Here is a 21,169-nt window from a genome sequence, read left to right as displayed (position 1 = left end):
GTACAGAAGTAAGAAAAAGCATTGAAATTATACATACTAAATTTGGTAAATATACTTTAAAAATAGATACAAATCTTCAAATGCTGCTGCATTAGGTGAACTTGGATGAACGAGAATGTATGAACATGGTGTTGTGAGAATAATTAAGCAATGTATTAAACTATTAAGAATGCCTCTGGGTAAATATCCAAAACATTGCTATTTCATGCTATGTAAATATGATGAATTAGGTTATAAAAATTGGGTTTCATTTGTAAGATATACATTGTTTAGTTATGGTTTCGGTTATATATGGTTGATGCAAGATGTCGGAGACTGTGATGTTTTTATTTATACATTTAAGGAAAGAACAAGAGATTTGCATATGCAAGAATGGTCAGATTAAATATCTAATTCACTAAGGCTAGATTTATATTGCACTTACAAATCCTCACTACAACCTGAAGAATATCTATCATCGATTAAGAACACAGTAGGATTAAATTTAAGAAGATCATTTAGATGTTGTTCAAATGATTTTAAAATACATAAACAAAGAATGTCTAGTGACCATGACTTTGCAGACAGTCGATGTAATTTCTGTAAAGAAGACTTAGATGATGAATACCATGCACTATTTATATGTCCAGCTTATACTAACTTAAGGATAAGATATTAACCGAAGCGCTCTGTCACAATATGTCAAATATTATCCAACCATCTGTTCTATTGGCCTCAGACTATACGAAATAAATTCTGTACTGTTCTGTTCTGTTAATAATATTTATGAATTATTTGTTTTCTTTCTTTTTCAAATGAAGGACACGTATACAAATAGTGAAATTCATCACCCTAAATGATGTCATATAATTGGCAGAGTTGGCAGTTTCAGTTAATGGTATCTTCCTATGTGGGAGTGAATTTAATGAAATATACCTCCTTTCGTCTTTTGTTTGTTACTGACCTGGCAAATATTGCGCAATGAAATTATTACGAGTGTCTGTCACTCCCAGTTTTCGAAGTACATTCCTGCTCGCAAAACTTTTCAAATTTACAATATACAGGTAGTCACTGATGAGTACGTCCCTGGGTATGCGCGAATTAACAGATTTCCGGATTATGAGTTGCGAGGATTATGAAAAGCTCGAATTACGAGATACACGGATTACGTGCATCACCAGGTACATACTACAGATCGAGACTGTCCTTTGGGTTCAAGCAAATATTATAAATAACACTGTCACCGTGAACAACTATTTTGGCAGCCATGGACAGCAAACGGAAGGTAGTCAGGATCGACATTTTCAAATAACTAAAGTCCTGTTATTTAATAAGGTTTGTTGGAGAAATATATTCGTTCAGAGTTTTTGCCACTTTTTCTACAACCTGTCACCCTCACAATGGGAGAAGTCATCTTGATTTCCAAGAAATGACTTGTTGAGCTGATTACCAAGTAATGTCTTGGTTGAGTCCAAAAAGTGCAAATATGCATCAGGTTCTCTGTATGAAATTAAAGCATGTATCTTTGCAGGGTTATTCGCAACTTTTTGAAAACTATGTGTTTTGGAAGATTAAATCATCAATACTATTATTATTTTAATCTGGAGCTCTTGCCGTCATGGTAGTGTGAGTAAGATGGCTTTTACGCCGCTTTCCGCCATGGTAGAATGGAGATTAACCTACAGTGCTCGGTTCCAAATTAAAATAAGAGGATGCTGCTCTACAGTAAGAATACATAAAATTGCAGAACACAGTAGGATTAAAGCTAAACACCTCGATAACCATCGAGAGAGCCTCGAGCGGAAGTGTCGACCACCAAGTTTGGTTGACACTTGATGTAGAACTGCAGGTAATCCAACAGAATCATAAATGACAAAATGCATCAAGAGATATTACTGGTTATCTTTATTTCAGGTACAGCAGATTCTACTCAGGTGTGTTGAGAACTATAGTGACCACTTCATCGAGAGCAGTGAGGGTCGTGAGCGTAAGGGTCAACCACCGAGGATCTAGCAGCCAAAAGGTCATTCTCCTCGTTAACCTAGTTTGCCATAAACCGAAGGGTCGACCAGCAAGTTGGGTTCACATGTGATGTCGGTGGAGCTGGCACACACACACGTCCCTGCAGACGTCGGTATTTCAGTGTCGAGAGAGTAGCAGCCTCCACCCACGTAGCATTGCTCTGTAACAGACCATGGTCGATCATTAAGAACAAATTGTGTCCTTCGTAGAACTACAAGACAATGTATAACTGGAAATAATGACATCATGAGGTGGTGTCACTCAAGGATAAACTTTTGCATTAAACGTTTCTCCTGCAGAAACATGTTTTACACAAGGTCAATTCGGTCTTCTAATAATCATGCAGTTAAAAGGTCATTGCACTACAGAAAGCGTTATTTATATGTTTTAAAGGGGGAGATGCTCTAGGATTTATCAGCAATGTTTAGCCTGTGTTTATACGTATTCAATGCATCTGTGTACGAAAGGTAACCAGTAACTGTTAGACTATGAGATGTACATTAACGTTTAGAGTTAGCCGAAACGACTAATGTCAAACTTGCTGGTCTTTAAAAGAAAATCTACTAATTGTCAATAACTTTCACAACTGAAAATTTTCTGTTCCTCAGCGCCTCGATTAGCCAGCATTGAACTCCAGTGAACAGTTTCTTCATCTAGGACATAAACGTGACGAGTATAATACAGTACCTGTTCCAACAAGTGCGACAGTCTGTGTGACGATAACCTGTTGATCATTCCTCTTCGTCTGACCGGCTACAGCACAGGTGTACGTGTTACAGCCGGAAGTGAACTCTCCAGAGTTGCAGGTGTCGCCATCTTGGCATGCTGGAAAACAAATCGTAGACTGAGCTAGATCAACAAAGCTAAACTGACCACAAGTTCTAAAACAATGATTTTCAACCGGACGTACGATCCTTTGAAAACTTTTGCATTTAGCAAACTCAATAAAATCAGATCTTAGTTTTCGCTACCGCTAAGCAAAGATGTGAGGACACGCCATTACGGGTCACGCCAGACAGACCTTTCGCAAACTTTGACCGACCAATGGAATGACTGACTGGACTACAGTAATAGTTTCAAATTGGCGACAACACTTCAAAACAGTTTTTGACAAATTCTCGATTAAATCTTTAAAACCTGAACAAATCAACATTCTAAAATAGCGAATAGATGGCCTAGATTGTATGGATTCAGTCATAAAGCCCGTTACTGTCGTTCGGAAAATCATTTTCGGTTGCATAATTAGAAAACGTATTCCTACTGTTACTTTCCTGATCTGGTAAGAAACACTCTGATTGGTCGGATGAAGGGTCGTTCTTGTGTGAATCGTAATTAGATGTCCTAAAACCCATGTTTAGTGGAAGCGAAAATTAAGATTTGATTTTAGTGAGATTGTGCAGCTTGAGATTTAAAAAGACTGGCGTAATCAGTTAAGAATGGGTCTGTGTTAACAACACAGGTGTTCAGGTGACACTGAGTCAGCACTTACATGAGGATCCTGTCACCAGGCGGACCTTTGATTTTCGGCACTTGTAGGTGATGCAGGGGCCGGATCCTGTGACGGTGAAGGTTTCATCCTCCAATCTCCGAACTCCATCTACCATACAGCCGTCCGATGTCATCGCGTAGTCGAGGGTAACTGTGAACAGACCGATATAAGGAAAATCCACTTTTAGTCAAAGGGTGTGTGAGTGAATGAACGATTCCTTTTATTCCTGGTACAAGACATCCGTTCGATATAAACAAGTAACAAGTACTAATAACTTCGGTCAACAATGGGATAGGAATAAGCAATCTAAATAAGGAAAAAAGTTATTGAAATCCAGTTTTGGGAAACAGGAAGCATTAGAATGTAAAATATTCCATCTTCTGTTGAATAGTGTTTATTGAAATGGCAGTGGAGGAGTGACGTCACGGTATTAATCACATCCTGCTCATGCTTTTTTAATCTTTAGAAGAGGTCAAGGCTGACGGATATATCTCCTTGATCCTTTAATAGGTGTGTCGTCAGACAATTAGTGAACCTGTTTGTTCTATCTGTGTTGTATGTGATAACCACGTACATGTAGTCACCCCGGGGGTGACAGCAGACCCCAGGGCTGCCAGGGAGAGAACCAACAGCAAAGTGATAGCTGACATTTTGAGCTGCAATATAAGTAATACAGGTCAGATACACTAGAAGGTAACATTCAATTGACGTATAGTGTTGTAATGGCTAGCATTTTGACCTGAATACATGTCAGATATACGAGAAAATAACATAATGTAAATAACAGAATTAGATGAATAGGAACGCCCTGTTCTTATAGTGACAGCGAACCTTCAAGGTATTGTCATCCTACAAGATGTATTTGTACTTGATAACAGGTTATCTACACTGCTCTATATATATACATCTCTCGCAGCATACACAAGACCTACATGTCCATAACACCTATATGTCCATAACACCTACATGTCCATACCACCTGCATGTCCTTACGTTAACATACAATTTTCTACCTAAAGCATATATATCCAATCTTTGCCCTCGGTATATATGCCACATATATGCTTTCAGTGTACATGTCACTTATGTATCTTAAATATACCTCTTTGACTTAAGTTTGTTTGTGTGTTGTTTTACGCCGCACTCAGCAATATTCCAGCTATATAATGGCAGCCTGTAAAACAATAGAGTCTGGTCCAGACAATCCAGTAATCGGCATTGTGCACAATATCCACGCCGTCAGAATGACACGCAATCAACCATCGAGCCTGATGATTTCGGCAGCCTCTTACGGCCAGCAGACGTTGCTGCGGAGCTTGTCTAACCCGGGAAAAGCACGGGACTTTGACCAAAGAATACATAACACTTGTACGACTGACGTATGTATCTTCTACGTCTGAAATATACGTATCATCTCTAGGTCTGAAGTAACCTATCATCTACATGCCCTTAGAATACACAACATAAATACATATGAAGCAGACCAATTAACTAGTCGCTTTCTTGACTAAAATATAAGAGTATGACTTACCAATTCCTGTCTCTCTGAAAACATGGATCCGATGTCCGATGCCAGCAGGTAATAAGGTCTAGCTTATATACTTGTAAGAGTAATCCAATTAAGCTAATTAGAACCTACATATTAAATATCAAATCACAACAACATCATTAACACAGACAATGGAAGACATTGGAATTAGGGGAGTACACAATAACATTCAGCCAACTGTATTGATAGCTCATATTATAATGGTGATTTCACATGTGATAGTATCCTTAATAAACAAATGGATCTCCATAAATGGATGCATTAAACTCGTAATCGTTAGCATATTTTCATGATAACTGTTGTTAATCAATCTCAGGTTACTGATAGTTGAAGGTTACATGTTCAACAATACACATATTGGTATCTTGGCAGCTTGGTGCGACGGTGGGTAAAAATTGAAGAGTCTAATCCTTACATGTACTCACTGTATGAAACGTGATTAATATACACCAGCTTTATAACAAGATGATATTATGTACACGTCAAGATGTACTTATATCAATGGTTACATGTTTTCTTTTTCTTTTCTTGGAGTGAGTGAGTGAGTTGGGTTTAACGCCGCTTTTAACAGTATTCCAGTTACATCGCGGCTTTTCTTGGAACGTAGGTTTGCGTTGTTAGGGGAAAACGTACCAGGTACTGCGTTACCATGGCAAACAATCTGATATTATGTATGAAGGGGAGGATCATTGAATCCAGTCACATGTGTGGGATTCAGGGACAGGTGACGGCCGGGAAACAACCACCGTATGGATGATGGAGATACAGTGACGACCAGAGAACAATCAACATAGAGATGATGGTGATACAGTGACTGCAAGAGAACAAGCAACATAGGGATGATTGACATACAATGACGACAAGAGAATAACCAACATAGGGAGGATGGAGATACAGTGACTGCCAGAGAACAATCAACATAGGGATGATTGACATACAATGACGGCAAGAGAATAACCAACATAGGGAGGATGGAGATACAGTGACTGCCAGAGAACAATCAACATAGGGATGATTGACATACAATGACGGCAAGAGAACAATCAACATAGGGAGGATGGAGATACAGTGACTGCCAGAGAACAACCAACATAGAGGTCATCTGTCCTTGAAACAGCTACACTTTCAGTGTCTGAAGACGCGAGTCTAAGTCTGTGTATACTCTCCTTCGGGGAACTGTAATTGAACAAACACCAACGTCGTAGATTACTCATGATGCGTTGTGTCGTCTTCAAAAACCTCGTGGTTGTGAGGGGATGAATTTCGAACAAATTCACCAACTGTGCTAATTTTCCCAAGACAGTTAGCCAAGACACACTTCCAGTGAGTTGCAGTCCGTCGGCGGTTGTTCAGGCGATACCTGAAGCCTCCAAACAAGACGTGCTGTCCTCCAGCCTGAGAAGTGATGAACTCAACTTTCTGCAACGCAGCCATCATAACACTGTCACCAAAGTTTCACACCCACCTTTTGTACTATTTCAGGGTTTTTAGAATAAAATACTCCTTGAAATAAAGTAATAGGTTAACAATGTGAGTAAAAGTGTGAATAGGATTAACTAATAAAAACAAACAAAGTAGATAAGTAAGTGTTTGATCTCTGAGTTAATGTGAGAATAACTTTGAATAAATTTGAGTTAACTGAGAAGTCATTGAAACTTAATAAAGTATTTTGTTAACTAACCAAAACAAACAAAGAAACATTGGCATGTCTCACATTAACCGTCAAATTATTTTGTGTCTGAAAGGCCGTGCGGCCGATTTTGTTTCTTAATCTACTGTTGATATCACATGTATGTAAAGAAACATCTTATTCTAAACTGTGAAATTGTAGACAATTTCATTTATAAAGCAACATCTTCCTTTTCCCTCGCTGTTACATTGTGGACCTTTCCATTTTTCACCAGGTAAGAAAGCATTTCACTACTCTCAGTCTGCCTACACTAATTACTAATCTATACTCAGTCTGCCTACAAAAAATGTGTAGGCTGATTGAGATGTAGGCATACTGAGAAGTTACCTTCCAGACAGCCACAGTCTTGTTTTTGTTAGGTCACGTAGCACAGTCTTGTTTTTTAAGGTCACGTGACACCGTGATAGAATGCTGTGACGATGGGGGACGTTCCTGAGGACATCAGATTGGAAGCGGCACCTGCTTAATTGAAATTACACAAGGTCAAATTAGCTGAGTATAACAATTGACAATAGTTACTAAAGGGAAGCTAATCGGATACATCTGTGTTTCATAAGTTATATACAGGGGCGGTCGGGTAGCCTAGTGGTTAAAGCATTCGCTCGTCACGCCGAAGACCCGGGTTCGATTCCCGACATGGGTACAATGTGTGAAGCCCATTTCTGGTGTCCCCCGCCGTGATATTGCTGGAATATTGCTAAAAGCGGCGTAAAATCAAACTCACTCACTCATAAGTTAGATGCATGTTGTAAGACGAGTTCTATGGATGAACAACTTCTTTATTACAATTAGAGCGACGTTTCGGTGTAGATCCTAACACCTTTATCAAGCAATAGATGGATAGGACTTACTTACTTACTTACTTACTTACTTACTTACTTACTTACTTACTTACTTACTTACTTACTTACTTACTTACTTACTTACTTACTTACTTACTTACTTACTTACTTACTTACTTACTTACTTACTTACTTACTTACTTACTTACTTACTTACTTACTTACTTACTTTGGAGATTTAACGTGCGCTTTCCGACTGATGCGTATTTCGCACACGGGCCCGGCCAGGCCATTTAATGTGTTTCCGAAAGGGGCGAGGGTGGTCTGTGCAACCCAAGAGGGGGCTTTAGGGGTTGCTTATATAGAATTTGGGAATTTTGATATTTGGAATAGATGCCGATGGGGTTGGGGAGGAGAACTAAGGGAGCTGGGTATGGTGGATGATTGTTTGTTTATTTGATTTTGATTTGGTAGGTTATTATGGTTTTAGATGCGTTTTATTAGTTCCGTTTTAATGACTCAAAATCAGCCATCTCCGACCACACCCAAACCCACCCCGATCACAACATCCAGTGGAACAACGTCAAGATCCTGGCCAACAACCAATCAGACTACAAAATCAGGAAACTCCTAGAAGCCATCTACATCAAAAGGATCCAGCCAGCAATGAACAGAGACCAAGGCTATTACACCCCGTCTGCTTACCATCACCTAATTGCTAAATCCTTTTGTCCATCCAATTAATACAGTGGCTTCCATCATCTCCATCTGTCTGCTTGTTTACTCTGTGCTCATTAGTCATCCACTGGCTTCCAATTAGCTTAATCACCTCTCTGTGTCCATCAACTAGTCACTGTAACAACTTAGATGTCAAAAAGTGTATATATACCTATGCTGTTCAGCCCTACCTTAAAAAAATAGGACTCAAAGGTCAGATAATAAACTACATCCAGGACTTCCTAAACAATCGTAAAATAACCGTGTGTTTAGACCAAACTCTATCGGACCAATGTCCCCTAGAAAATGGCACTCCACAGGGCAGTATCCTCAGCCCCACCCTCTTCAATATAATGATAAACGATCTATTCGAGGGTCTATCCCCTAAAGTAAACACATCAAAATTCGCGGATGATGGAGCCATCTGGATCCGCACTAAAAGCATGAAAATGGCCACAAATCTACTCCAAAAATCTCTTAATAAAATACAACAATGGGCTGACAAATGGGGCTTCTCCCTTAACTCAGAAAAAACAACAGGAATAGTATTCAAACATAAAAACATGAAACCCGCCTCCCCAATCCTCCAGCTAAACAACCAAACAATCAAATTTCAAAAACAAACCAAATTCTTAGGACTTATTTTCGATGAACATCTCACCTGGGATGCTCACATCCAAAACCTAACAACTAAATGCAGTAAAGACCTAAACACCCTAAGATGCCTAACTGGCTCTAACTGGGGAGCCTCCAAAGATAATCTCCTCTCTCTCTACATATCCCTAATTAGATCAAAACTAGACTACGGCTGCGCCATATACAACACCCTAAACAACTCTCTATCCAAAAAACTTGACTCAATACAATATCAGGCTCTCAAACTCATTACACGCACCCAACATGGCACCTCCTACACCTCACTTCAGGCCTTAACAGGAGAAATGCCACTAAGTCTACGCAGGGAACAGCTAAGCTTAAATTTCTGGGCCGCGTCCCAATCAAACCCTCTCATCCAAAACTTAATAAACCAAAACATCAGCCCTAAAAACCAAGCTCTAGCTCGTAAACACCCCTTACTTACCCCAATATCCCAAAGAATAACAAACTACCTAAATGAACACCAAATTAAAAATCTTAAACAAAACTGCAAACAATCAAATATCTTCACCCCTAAACTTAAAATACCCAAAATAGACACAACACTAGCTAGCCAAATAAATAAACAAACCGACCCAAACATAGCTAAAACTACCACACTAGCATACATACACAAAAATTGGCCAAATTGGTGTCACATTTACACGGACGGATCCTCAGATCCGACCTCCAAACACACGGGTTTCGGAGTCCATACCACACAACCAACTAAAACCACACAATCCTTCCGACTCCCAAATAACCAATCAATATTCACGGCCGAACTAATGGGCATGGCCTCAGCCCTCCACAATCAAGAATCCAAAAACAACCAAAAAATCCTAATACTTACTGACTCCCTAAGTGGACTACAAGCCCTCCAAAACAAAAATACCAAAAACCGACCTAAATTAATAAATCAAATACTTAAAAGCTCCAACGACCTAACAAAAGCAGGCAAACAAATAACCTTCTTGTGGATACCCGCCCACGTAGGAATATACGGTAATGAAAACGCCGATAAAGCAGCTAAACTATCCCTTAAAATCCCAGAAATAAGCTTAAACTTACCCATCTCAAAATCAGAAATTAAAAGTGTAAACAAACAAAAAATCACAAAAAAATGGCATAACCTATATCTAAACTCAAATAGCAAAATCAAAAGAGTGCTCAGCAAACCACTAACCAAACCAAAAATTCTCCATCCATCAAAAAAAATCGACAGAGTAATCACTAAACTCCAAACAGGACACACCAACCTAAATAACCACCTAAAAAAATTTAAAAAACACACTACAGGTAACTGCCCACACTGCAAACAACCAGAAACCCCAGAACACGCACTCATCCACTGCACACACTACCTAACACATCGAACCGCATTACAAACCACCCTCAATCTAAACAAGGCTCTCACTCTAGAAGCAATACTAAACCCACAAAATAATCTAGAAAACTTCAAGGCCTTAGGCGTATTCTTAATAAAAACGGAACTAATAAAACGCATCTAAAACCATAATAACCTACCAAATCAAAATCACATAAACAAACAATCATCCACCATACCCAGCTCCCTTAGTTCTCCTCCCCAACCCCATCAGCATCTATTCCAAATCTCAAAATTCCCAAATTCTATATAAGCAACCCCTAAAGCCCCCTCTTGGGTTGCACAGACCACCCTCGCCCCTTTCGGAAACACATTAAATGGCCTGGCCGGGCCCGTGTGCGAAATACGCATCAGTCGGAAAGCGCACGTTAAATCTCCAAAGTAAGTAAGTAAGTAAAGTAAGCCCTATCCACCCTGGCCGAACTAATGGGCATGGCCTCAGCCCTCCACAATCAAGAATCCAAAAACAACCAAAAAATCCTAATACTTACTGACTCCCTAAGTGGACTACAAGCCCTCCAAAACAAAAATACCAAAAACCGACCTAAATTAATAAATCAAATACTTAAAAGCTCCAACGACCTAACAAAAGCAGGCAAACAAATAACCTTCTTGTGGATACCCGCCCACGTAGGAATATACGGTAATGAAAACGCCGATAAAGCAGCTAAACTATCCCTTAAAATCCCAGAAATAAGCTTAAACTTACCCATCTCAAAAACAGAAATTAAAAGTGTAAACAAACAAAAAATCACAAAAAAATGGCATAACCTATATCTAAACTCAAATAGCAAAATCAAAAGAGTGCTCAGCAAACCACTAACCAAACCAAAAATTCTCCATCCATCAAAAAAAATCGACAGAGTAATCACTAAACTCCAAACAGGACACACCAACCTAAATAACTACCTAAAAAAATTTAAAAAACACACTACAGGTAACTGCCCACACTGCAAACAACCAGAAACCCCAGAACACGCACTCATCCACTGCACACACTACCTAACACATCGAACCGCATTACAAACCACCCTCAATCTAAACAAGGCTCTCACTCTATAAGCAATACTAAACCCACAAAATAAACTAGAAAACTTCAAGGCCTTAGGCGTATTCTTAACAAAAACGGAACTAATAAAACGCATCTAAAACCATAATAACCTACCAAATCAAAATCACATAAACAAACAATCATCCACCATACCCAGCTCCCTTAGTTCTCCTCCCCAACCCCATCAGCATCTATTCCAAATCTCAAAATTCCCAAATTCTATATAAGCAACCCCTAAAGCCCCCTCTTGGGTTGCACAGACCACCCTCGCCCCTTTCGGAAACACATTAAATGGCCTGGCCGGGCCCGTGTGCGAAATACGCATCAGTCGGAAAGCGCACGTTAAATCTCCAAAGTAAGTAAGTAAGTAAGTAAGCCCTATCCACGTTATCACGTTATCCTTTCAGCCTTATTCACATACTCTTAAAATCACTCTCATCGTTTGTTTGTTTGTTGTTTAACGCCGAAACCAGAAATATTCCAGCTATAATACAGCGGTCTGTAAAAAATCGAGTCTTGGCCAGACAATCAGTTGCAGTTTGTACCCCAAGCGAGCAACACTTCCCAAGCCAGCACAGAGCATTGCCTGATAGCCAGCCAAGGAAACTTCACCATCGGTAATTATCATCACGTTATCCTTTCATCCTTACTCACATACTCTTATCTCTCTCACCAAATTAATCACAAAACCCCTAAATCCTTAAAAAAAAAAAACAACACTCAAACACACCCTTTAGTCTCAAACCAACACCTTACCCTCCCCCATCTCCTTAACACAGCACGCTCTCATTTCTATTCACTACCCACGCCCACCACTCAAACGCACCCTTTGACCCAACTCCTAAAAACAAAAAACACCTAATCCCCCCTTCTCCTAAACACAACGCACGCTTTTTCCTACTCACCACCCATGCCCACCACTCACCTATCACTCCACTCCTTCGACTAAATATTTCCTAATCCCAGCTTTCCACTTGTCTCACCAACCCCAGCCTTCCAGCAAAAAAATAAATCTCTAGGGTTCAGGCACCACACATCTCAACTCACCCAAACCAAACACCCCAAAACATGACAGACACACGCATCATCTCACACGCAGACACCCCAGATCCTGACTTACCCACACCCGCGGAAGCGCACAACACCTCCGGGAGGACAGTCGAAAACATTGTTCCGGACGAGTATGGCTCAGACATGGAACATACCACCCCCACCAAACCAGCCAACTCGCCTCCACAATACACAAACCCCCAAAAACGTAAGCTCGACTCATCCACTCCACCACCTTCTCCCACACCCACCCCGGCTTCCTTCATCACCACCTTCGCACTATACTTCTTCGCCGCAGGCTCAGCATCAATCCTAACTAAACAACTCTCAGCAGACAGGATAGGTTTATGGTTTAAACGCGAAAAAATCCATTACAGCAACATCAAAAAGGCAAATAAAGGTTACCAAATAATATTCCCAAATCAAGATTCATTCAATGCAGCTAAAAAAAATAGTACAAATTTTTCACGTAACCGTAACAAAACAAATTCCAAATTGGCAGCAATTCATCCGAGGGGTAATAAGAGTAAACCCTAGAGAAACAGCCGAAGACCTAGAACTCTACACCCAAGAAGCAAACATAAATCAATACCCTCAACCCCAAATAACAAGCACCCGTAGGATAACAACAAACAGAAACGGCAAAACGGTCCCTACATCAATCGTTATTGTAAACTTCAAAAAAATTCCTGAAGCCCCTAATCACATCTCTTTCGGTGCCCACACTAAACTAGAAGTTAAACCATACATCAAACAGGTCAAACAATGTTCTAACTGCCTTAGATATAACCACACGGCCACCCAATGTACATTCAAAAAAACTAAATGTAAAAAATGCGCCCAAACCGATTGCCCAGGTACATGATCTCCCTGGTGCATCCATTGCAAATGCATAAAACATACATCACTCTCAAACCAGTGTCCGCACAGACATGCCCTAACACAACAGGCCAACAAACACATAAACATAGATTCGGCCAAAATCCAAACAAGAAAATATGCACCACCTACATCCAAACCTCTCCTCCCCACACCACACTCAAACACCACACACAAACTCTCGGATTCAATCTGGGGCAACCACATAGAAACCGCACCCACCACTTCCACACATCACCTCACACAGCCATCTACAAACTCCCCCATAACATCAACACCCGCATGCAAAGCAAACAGCAAAACCACAGACACACAACGACCCTCAGCCAGACACTCTACAGCCCACAAGGCAACAACACTTCCCCACAAGCAACCACAACAAAAAAACTCAAACACTGAGGAAACCACAGCTACACCCAACACGCAAGCACAAACTCAACACCCCACACCACAAACACCTCCACAGGCCTCCCCAATGAAAACTCAAACAATAAAAACCAACCTAACCGACGAAGACGAGTATTCTTCCACCGAGGAAATAAATGAAATCACTTTCTCAGCCCCTAAAACCAACAAAAACTTCAGGCGCAAAAATCCTCAATTAACCAGCACTAAAACTCTTAATAACCTCACACTACTCCTAGCCTACATGCATAAGCAAAACTCACCAAATGCTAGTACTAAAGCTTTTCACTCAGTAGCACAAAAACTAAAACTCACAACTCTCTCCTTTGAGTTATTTCTCTCCCAACTTAGGGAAGCTACCAATTAAACAAAACCTAAAACTCAAAACAAACTAATAACCTCTCATCCCCCAAAATGGAAGGACTAAATATATTTCAGTGGAACGCCAACGGATTAGCCTCCCACGGCCAGGAATTAAAAGCTAAATTCAAACGAGACAAAGGTCCACACATAGTCTGTATACAGGAAACTAAATTCTCTACCAGATCTAAATTCACCTTACCAAACTATAACTCAATAAGAACTTACCGAGCCAAAACAAACCCAGGTAGAGCCGGAGGCGGCCTAATCATATACGTCAGGGAAGATTTAAGCTATAAAGAACTAAAAATAAACACACCGAACCTAGAAGCAAACGGTATCCAAATAACAAATAACAACCAAAAAATTAATATCATAAATATATATCACTGGGTAGAAAAACAGGTCAAACCTGAGGATTTAAACACCCTCCTCCAAATAGGCAATAAATCTACAATCTTCCTAGGAGACTTTAATGCCCACCACCCTACCTGGGGTATAGAAGATAAAATAGATAAACACGGAAAACTCATCTCAGAATGGATAGAACAAAATGACCTAATACTACTAAATAACAACCAACCTACTAGATACGACAAAATACACCACAAAATGTCGGCTATCGACTTAACCATATGCACCCCAGATTTAGCCCAAAGTATTCAATGGGAAGTACACGGGGTACCACTAGGTAGTGACCACTTCCCCATAAATATAACTATAGGAGACGTAAACATCCCATCACCAGCCCCAAACCAGGAACCTAAATTCCACTACAACAAAGCCGACTGGGACAAATTTCAGGACAATTGCAACCAGGCTAACCTAGCTGACCTAGAAAGTAACGACCCCGAAATCTACTGTAAAAACCTCACTGACTATATAATAAACGCAGCTAAAAACTCCATTCCTTTCAAAACAACCAGCATAGGCAAACCCTCGGTTCCTTGGTGGAACGAGGAGATAGAACAAACTAGGCGTAAACGCAAATCCGCATTCAATAAAGCCAAACGTGACTTCAAACACCTAAAGATAGCACATGAACTAAATCACAAAGTACAAAGCTTAGTTAAAACAGCTAAAACAAGAGACTGGAAAAAAATTTGCGAAGAAATTAACCATCATACAGACGCCAGAACAGTTTGGCGCAAAATCCACGCCATTAGGGGCATTAAACGTCATAAAAAAACTCCCAACGTAAACAATTCAACAAACCCCACTGAAAAAGCTAATAACCTAGCAAATCACTTCTCGGCCGTCAGTAGCAATAGCAACTTCAACCAAAAATTCCAGGAACAACTAAAAGCAGAAACCAAATTTACCAAAGAGCCAAAAGAAAATAACCTAGAAATTAATCTCCATTTCACAATGGAAGAACTACTCCACGTCCTACAAAATAGGAAAAAGGGCAGAGCCCCAGGCTTAGACCTTAATTCATACCAGATAATTAAACAACTACCACCAAAACTACTCCAAACTCTACTGAAACTCTATAACCTCATATATCTAAACGGACAGGTCCCATCACCTTGGAAACAAGCCCTGGTCATACCAATCCCCAAACCCAATAAACCAGCTGACCAGGCTAATTCATACAGACCAATCTCCCTAACTTCTAACTTATGCAAAGTAATGGAATCAATGGCCAAAAACAGGTTACAACACTACTTAGAACAAAACAACATAATAAATCCAGACCAAAGCGGTTTCACTCCTGGACGCTCAACCTTAAATAACCTCGCCCGACTAGAGCAGGACATTAAAACAGGCCAACTTAACAAACAATATACTACAGGCATCTTTCTAGACTTCTCCAAAGCATTCGACATGGTTTGGCATAACGGGCTAATACAAAAACTACAAAAAATAAGACTTAAAGGTCAAATAATTAACTACATCCAAAGTTTCCTAACAAACCGCAGAATCACCGTGGGCATAGACCAAACGCTATCGGACCAATGTCCCCTAGAAAATGGCACTCCCCAGGGCAGCATCCTAAGCCCAACACTCTTCAATATTATGATTAACGATCTATTCGAGGGACTATCCCCCAAAGTAAACACATCAAAATTCGCGGATGATGGAGCCATCTGGATCCGCACTAAAAGCATGAAAATGGCCCAAAACTTACTACAAAAATCTCTAAATAAAATACAAAAATGGGCTGACAAATGGGGCTTCTCCCTAAACTCAGAAAAAAACACAGGAATAGTATTTAAACACAAAAATATGCAACCCGCCACCCTAAACCTCCAACTAAACAACAAACCAATCAAATTCCAAAAACAAACCAAATTCTTAGGATTAATCTTCGATGAACATCTCACCTGGGATGCTCACATTAAAAACCTTGTAATCAGATGCAGCAAAGACCTAAACACGTTAAGATGCCTAACCGGCTCCAACTGGGGGGCCTCTAAAAACACCCTCCTCTCACTCTATATATCACCAATTAGGTCCAAACTAGACTATGGCAGTGCCATTTACGACACCTTAAACAACTCTCTCATTAAAAAACTAGACTCAATCCAGTATCAGGCCCTAAAACTAATCACACGAACTCAACATGGCACCTCTTCCACCTCACTCCAGGCCTTAACAGGAGAAATGCCACTTAAACTACGTAGGGAACAACTTACCCTAAACTTCTGAGCTGCGTCCCAATCAAACCCACTAATCGAAAACTTAATAAAACAAAATATTAGCCCTAGAAACCAAGCCCTAGCCCGGAAACATACACTACTTACTCCAATTTCCCAAAGAATAACCAATTACCTAAACGAACACAAAATAAATAATCTTAAACAAAACAATAAATCATCCAATATCTTCACTCCAAAACTTAAAATACCAAAAAAAGACACAACACTAGCCGATACACTAAATAAACAGACCGATCCTAACATCGCTAAAACCACCACACTAGCATACATACATGAAAATTGGCCAAATTGGTGTCACATATACACAGACGGATCCTCAGATCCGATCTCAAAACACACAGGTTTCGGAGTCCACATCGCACAACCAACCAAAGACACACAATCTTACCGACTCCCAAACAACCAATCCATATTCACGGCCGAACTAATGGGCATGGCCTCAGCACTACACAATCAGCAATCTAAAAAACACCAAAAAATCCTCATCCTAACCGACTCCCTCAGTGGACTACAAGCCCTCAAAAATAAAAACACTAAAAACCGCCCCAAACTAATAAATCAAATACTCAATAGCTCAAACAACTTAACTAAGGTAGGTAAACAAATAGAGTTCATTTGGATCCCCGCCCACGTAGGAATCTTTGGAAATGAAAAGGCAGATAAAGCAGCAAAATTATCCCTTAAACTCCCAGAAATAAGCTTAAACTTACCCAGCTCAAAATCAGAAATCAAAAGTGTCACTAAACAAAAAATTAACAAAAAATGGCAAAATATATACCAAAACTCAAATAGCCAAATCAGGAAAGTACTCAAAAAACCCCTAAATAAACCCAAAATACTACACCCATCCAAAAAAATCGACAGAATAATTACCAAACTACAAACAGGCCACACCAAACTAAATAATCACCGTAAAATAGCTAAACTACACACAACAGGAAACTGCCCACATTGCAAACAACAAGAAACACCAGAACACGTACTCATTCACTGCACACACTACCAAACACATCGAACAACACTACAGACCACCCTAAATCTTAAAACCGGACTTACACTAGAATCAATCCTAAATCCACAAAATAAATTAGAAAAATTCAAAGCCTTAGGCATATACCTAATAAAAACAGGACTAATTAGTCGCATTTAAACCCCAAATAAAATATTAAAACCAAAACTACCTTATTAGATAACCACCCAACACACACAGCTCCCTTAGTTCGTCCCTCACCCACTCTTGGCATTCTTTCCAAATCTCAAAATTTCAAAATTACTATATAAGTAACCCCTTAAGCCCCCTCCTGGGTTGCACAAACTCACTTTTCCCCTTTTTGGAAACACATTAAATGGCCTGGCCGGGCCCGTGTGCGACATACGCTTGCAGTCGGAAAGCGCACGTTAAATCTCCAATATAAGTAAGTAAGTAGCCCTATCCATCTATTGCTTGATAAAGGTGTTAAGATCTACATCGAAACGTCGCTCTAATTGTAATAAAGAAGTTGTTCATCCATAGAACTCGTCTTACTTCATCACTCCAACTTCTAAATGCCACTGAAAGAAGTTAGATGCATGTTGTCATGTAAACCATAGATAGTAAAGTTTAAGCTTAAAGGTCCCACGGAAATGATCATTGCTTTATGTTTTATCAACTTATTTTTAATATTTACCACTATGTTTTAGTGATCCAAAAGACAGACAAATAGAATATTCTATCTTGTTTATTTATTCATTCATTTATTTGTTTGTTTGTTTGTTTGTTTGTTCGTTCATTCATTCATTCATTCATTCATTCATTCATTCATTCATTCATTCATTTAACTACACAGGAGATTCCTTATGGAATTATGAGATACTGTAGTAACATGTAATACACAACCTATATACAAATACTAATATAACATTAGTGATCCAACATGTTTTTCCGTCGTTGTAGAGTATAAAAGCAAACATTGGCTAGATATTATGGCAGATATTCACTAGAAATTAAAAATCATACCAGTTCTAATTGTGCAATATATTTTGTAAAAGAACTATTAAAATAACAAAAGCAAGAAGACCCCGACACCTCAATTACGCAACCCTACAAACATGCACAAACACGCAGGCACGCAGGCACGCAGGCACGCAGCCACGCACACACACACACACACACACACACACACACACACACACACTTAGATACACAGACACCAAACTTTCAATGTTCCTAATCTTTTGTTATTAAAAAAATTAATTCACTTTATACATGTTTGTTATCATATAATAATATTTATAACCAGCAACCACAATGGTTCGACAAGAGCTGCCACAGTGCTAAAAAGAACAAATATAAAACGTTAAACCGTTTTAGAAAGACAAATAATACTAAAAATTATGCAGAATATATATCTTTGAAGAATCATTTTAGAAGTTTTTGCAAACAGAAGAAAAAGGACTTCGGGAATAAGATTATGGAGGATATTTCTAAAGCAGCATAAGACAAAGATTGTAAACTATTCTGGAAACTAATTAAGAAACTGTGTGGATCTTACCAACAATTAAGGCAAGAAATATCAGGAGAAGAATGGCTGACCTATTTAAAGAGACTTTTAAATCCAGAGATAGAATCAGATGCTGCGTTTAACGAATATGTCAAGAATTACATTCTAGATAATAATTTTGCTAATTGCGAGAAATGTGCACAGTGTGATGACTTCATAGGAGGTGTAATAACTGAAGAAGAAATTAAACATGCATTGAAAAAATTGAAAACTGGGAAATCTCCGGGAATTGATGGTCTCCCACCTGAAATATTTAAAGAATCTTGTAATATCATAATGCCTTATTTATTAATACTTTTTAATGAAGTATTAAAGAAGGGATATTTTCCACAGGCTTGGAATAATGGGCTTATTACCACTCTATTTAAGCAAGGAAGTAGAACTGACCCAAGTAATTATAGAGGTATCACCCCCCTAAATATTAAGGGGGAAATCTTTACATCAGTTCATTAATAAAAGACCTACTTTTTGGTTTGAACTTCAAAATTGCATATCCGAATCACAGTTTGGTTTTAGAAGGGGTCATTCCCCTATTGATAATATATTTGTTCTCCTTTCACTGGCACATAAATATTTAAGGAAAAAAGGAGGTACATTTTACTGTTTGTTCTTTGATTCAAGAAAGCTTTTGTTATGGTTGATAGGACAAACTTACTGTATCTAGGTTTGACACAGTGCATCCATGGAAATGTATTTAATGTACTTAAATGTATGTATAGCAACGTTAAAGCTGCTGTGAAGCTAAGTACTTCAAATTTTATTGATTTATTTGACACCTCATGCGGTGTTAGACAAGGATGTATGCTTTCACCACTACCGTTTTTGATGTACATAGACGAACTAGTCAACTTGTAAATGTTATGAAGAGTAATGACACTCGTGGTATCTTCATTGATTGTGATATTGATGAAATATTTTTGCTCTTATTTGCAGATGATGTGTCCATACTTGCTGATTCTATTATAAATCTTCAAAACAAAATAACAAGTTTAGAAAGATACTGCTATAAATGGGGACTAACAGTAAATATCCATAAGCGTAAAGTTATGGTATTAAAAAATGGAGAGCCTCTATCACAACATGAAGAATGGTTTATTAATGGTGAACAGCTTGAAGTGGTGTCATACTATAAATATCTTGGTATTCTAATTTCATGTAGAAATATATTTACTCAAGCATGTTTTACTTTAGCTAAATAGGCAAACAAGGCTCTAGTGCAAATTAAACGAATGATGGTAACATATCCAGACGTAAACGTTGAAACATACTTTAAAATATTGGATTGTAAAATTTTACCCATTTTGCTATATGGTGCGGAAATATGGTGTACAGAAGTAAGAAAAAGCATTGAAATTATACATACTAAATTTGGTAAATATACTTTAAAAATAGATACAAATCTTCAAATGCTGCTGCATTAGGTGAACCTGGATGAACGAGAATGTATGAACATGGTGTTGTGAGAATAATTAAGCAATGTATTAAACTATTAAGAATGCCTCTGGGTAAATATCCAAAACATTGCTATTTCATGCTATGTAAATATGATGAATTAGGTTATAAAAATTGGGTTTCATTTGTAAGATATACATTTGTTTAGTTATGGTTTCGGTTATGTATGGTTGATGCAAGATGTCGGAGACTGTGATGTTTTTAGTTATACATTTAAGGAAAGAACAAGAGATTTGTATATGCAAGAATGGTCAGATTGTATATCTAATTCACTTAGGCTAGATTTATATTGCACTTACAAATCCTCACTGCAACCTGAGAAATATCTATCATCGATTAAGAACACAGTAGGATTAAATCTAAACACCTCGATAACCATCGAGAGAGCCTCGGGCGGAAGTGTCGACCACCAAGTTTGGTTGACACTCGATGTAAAACTGCAGGTAATCCAACAGAATCATAAATGACAAAATGTATCAAGAGATATTACTGGTTATCTTTATTTCAGGTACAGCAGA

The 21,169-nt window shown here is 38.8% G+C and overlaps 1 protein-coding gene across 1 annotated transcript; it reads right to left on the bottom strand.

The window, feature by feature from the left end:
- Positions 1-2,015: 2,015 nt before the first annotated feature.
- On the bottom strand, positions 2,016-4,141 carry LOC139450741 (uncharacterized). Its single transcript, XM_071232558.1, has 4 exons — positions 4,065-4,141; positions 3,491-3,640; positions 2,689-2,826; positions 2,016-2,161 (listed from the first exon to the last, which is right to left on the bottom strand). The coding sequence occupies exons 1-4, from the start codon at positions 4,138-4,140 to the stop codon at positions 2,016-2,018; spliced, it is 510 nt and encodes a 169-aa protein (XP_071088659.1). The 5' UTR covers position 4,141.
- Positions 4,142-21,169: the final 17,028 nt, after the last annotated feature.

The sequence above is a fragment of the Haliotis cracherodii genome, unplaced genomic scaffold (genome assembly GCF_022045235.1).
Source record: "Haliotis cracherodii isolate W230 unplaced genomic scaffold, xgHalCrac1.p SCAF_8, whole genome shotgun sequence".
NCBI classification, from domain to species: domain Eukaryota; kingdom Metazoa; phylum Mollusca; class Gastropoda; order Lepetellida; family Haliotidae; genus Haliotis; species Haliotis cracherodii.
This window is presented reverse-complemented; position numbering and strand designations above follow the sequence as displayed.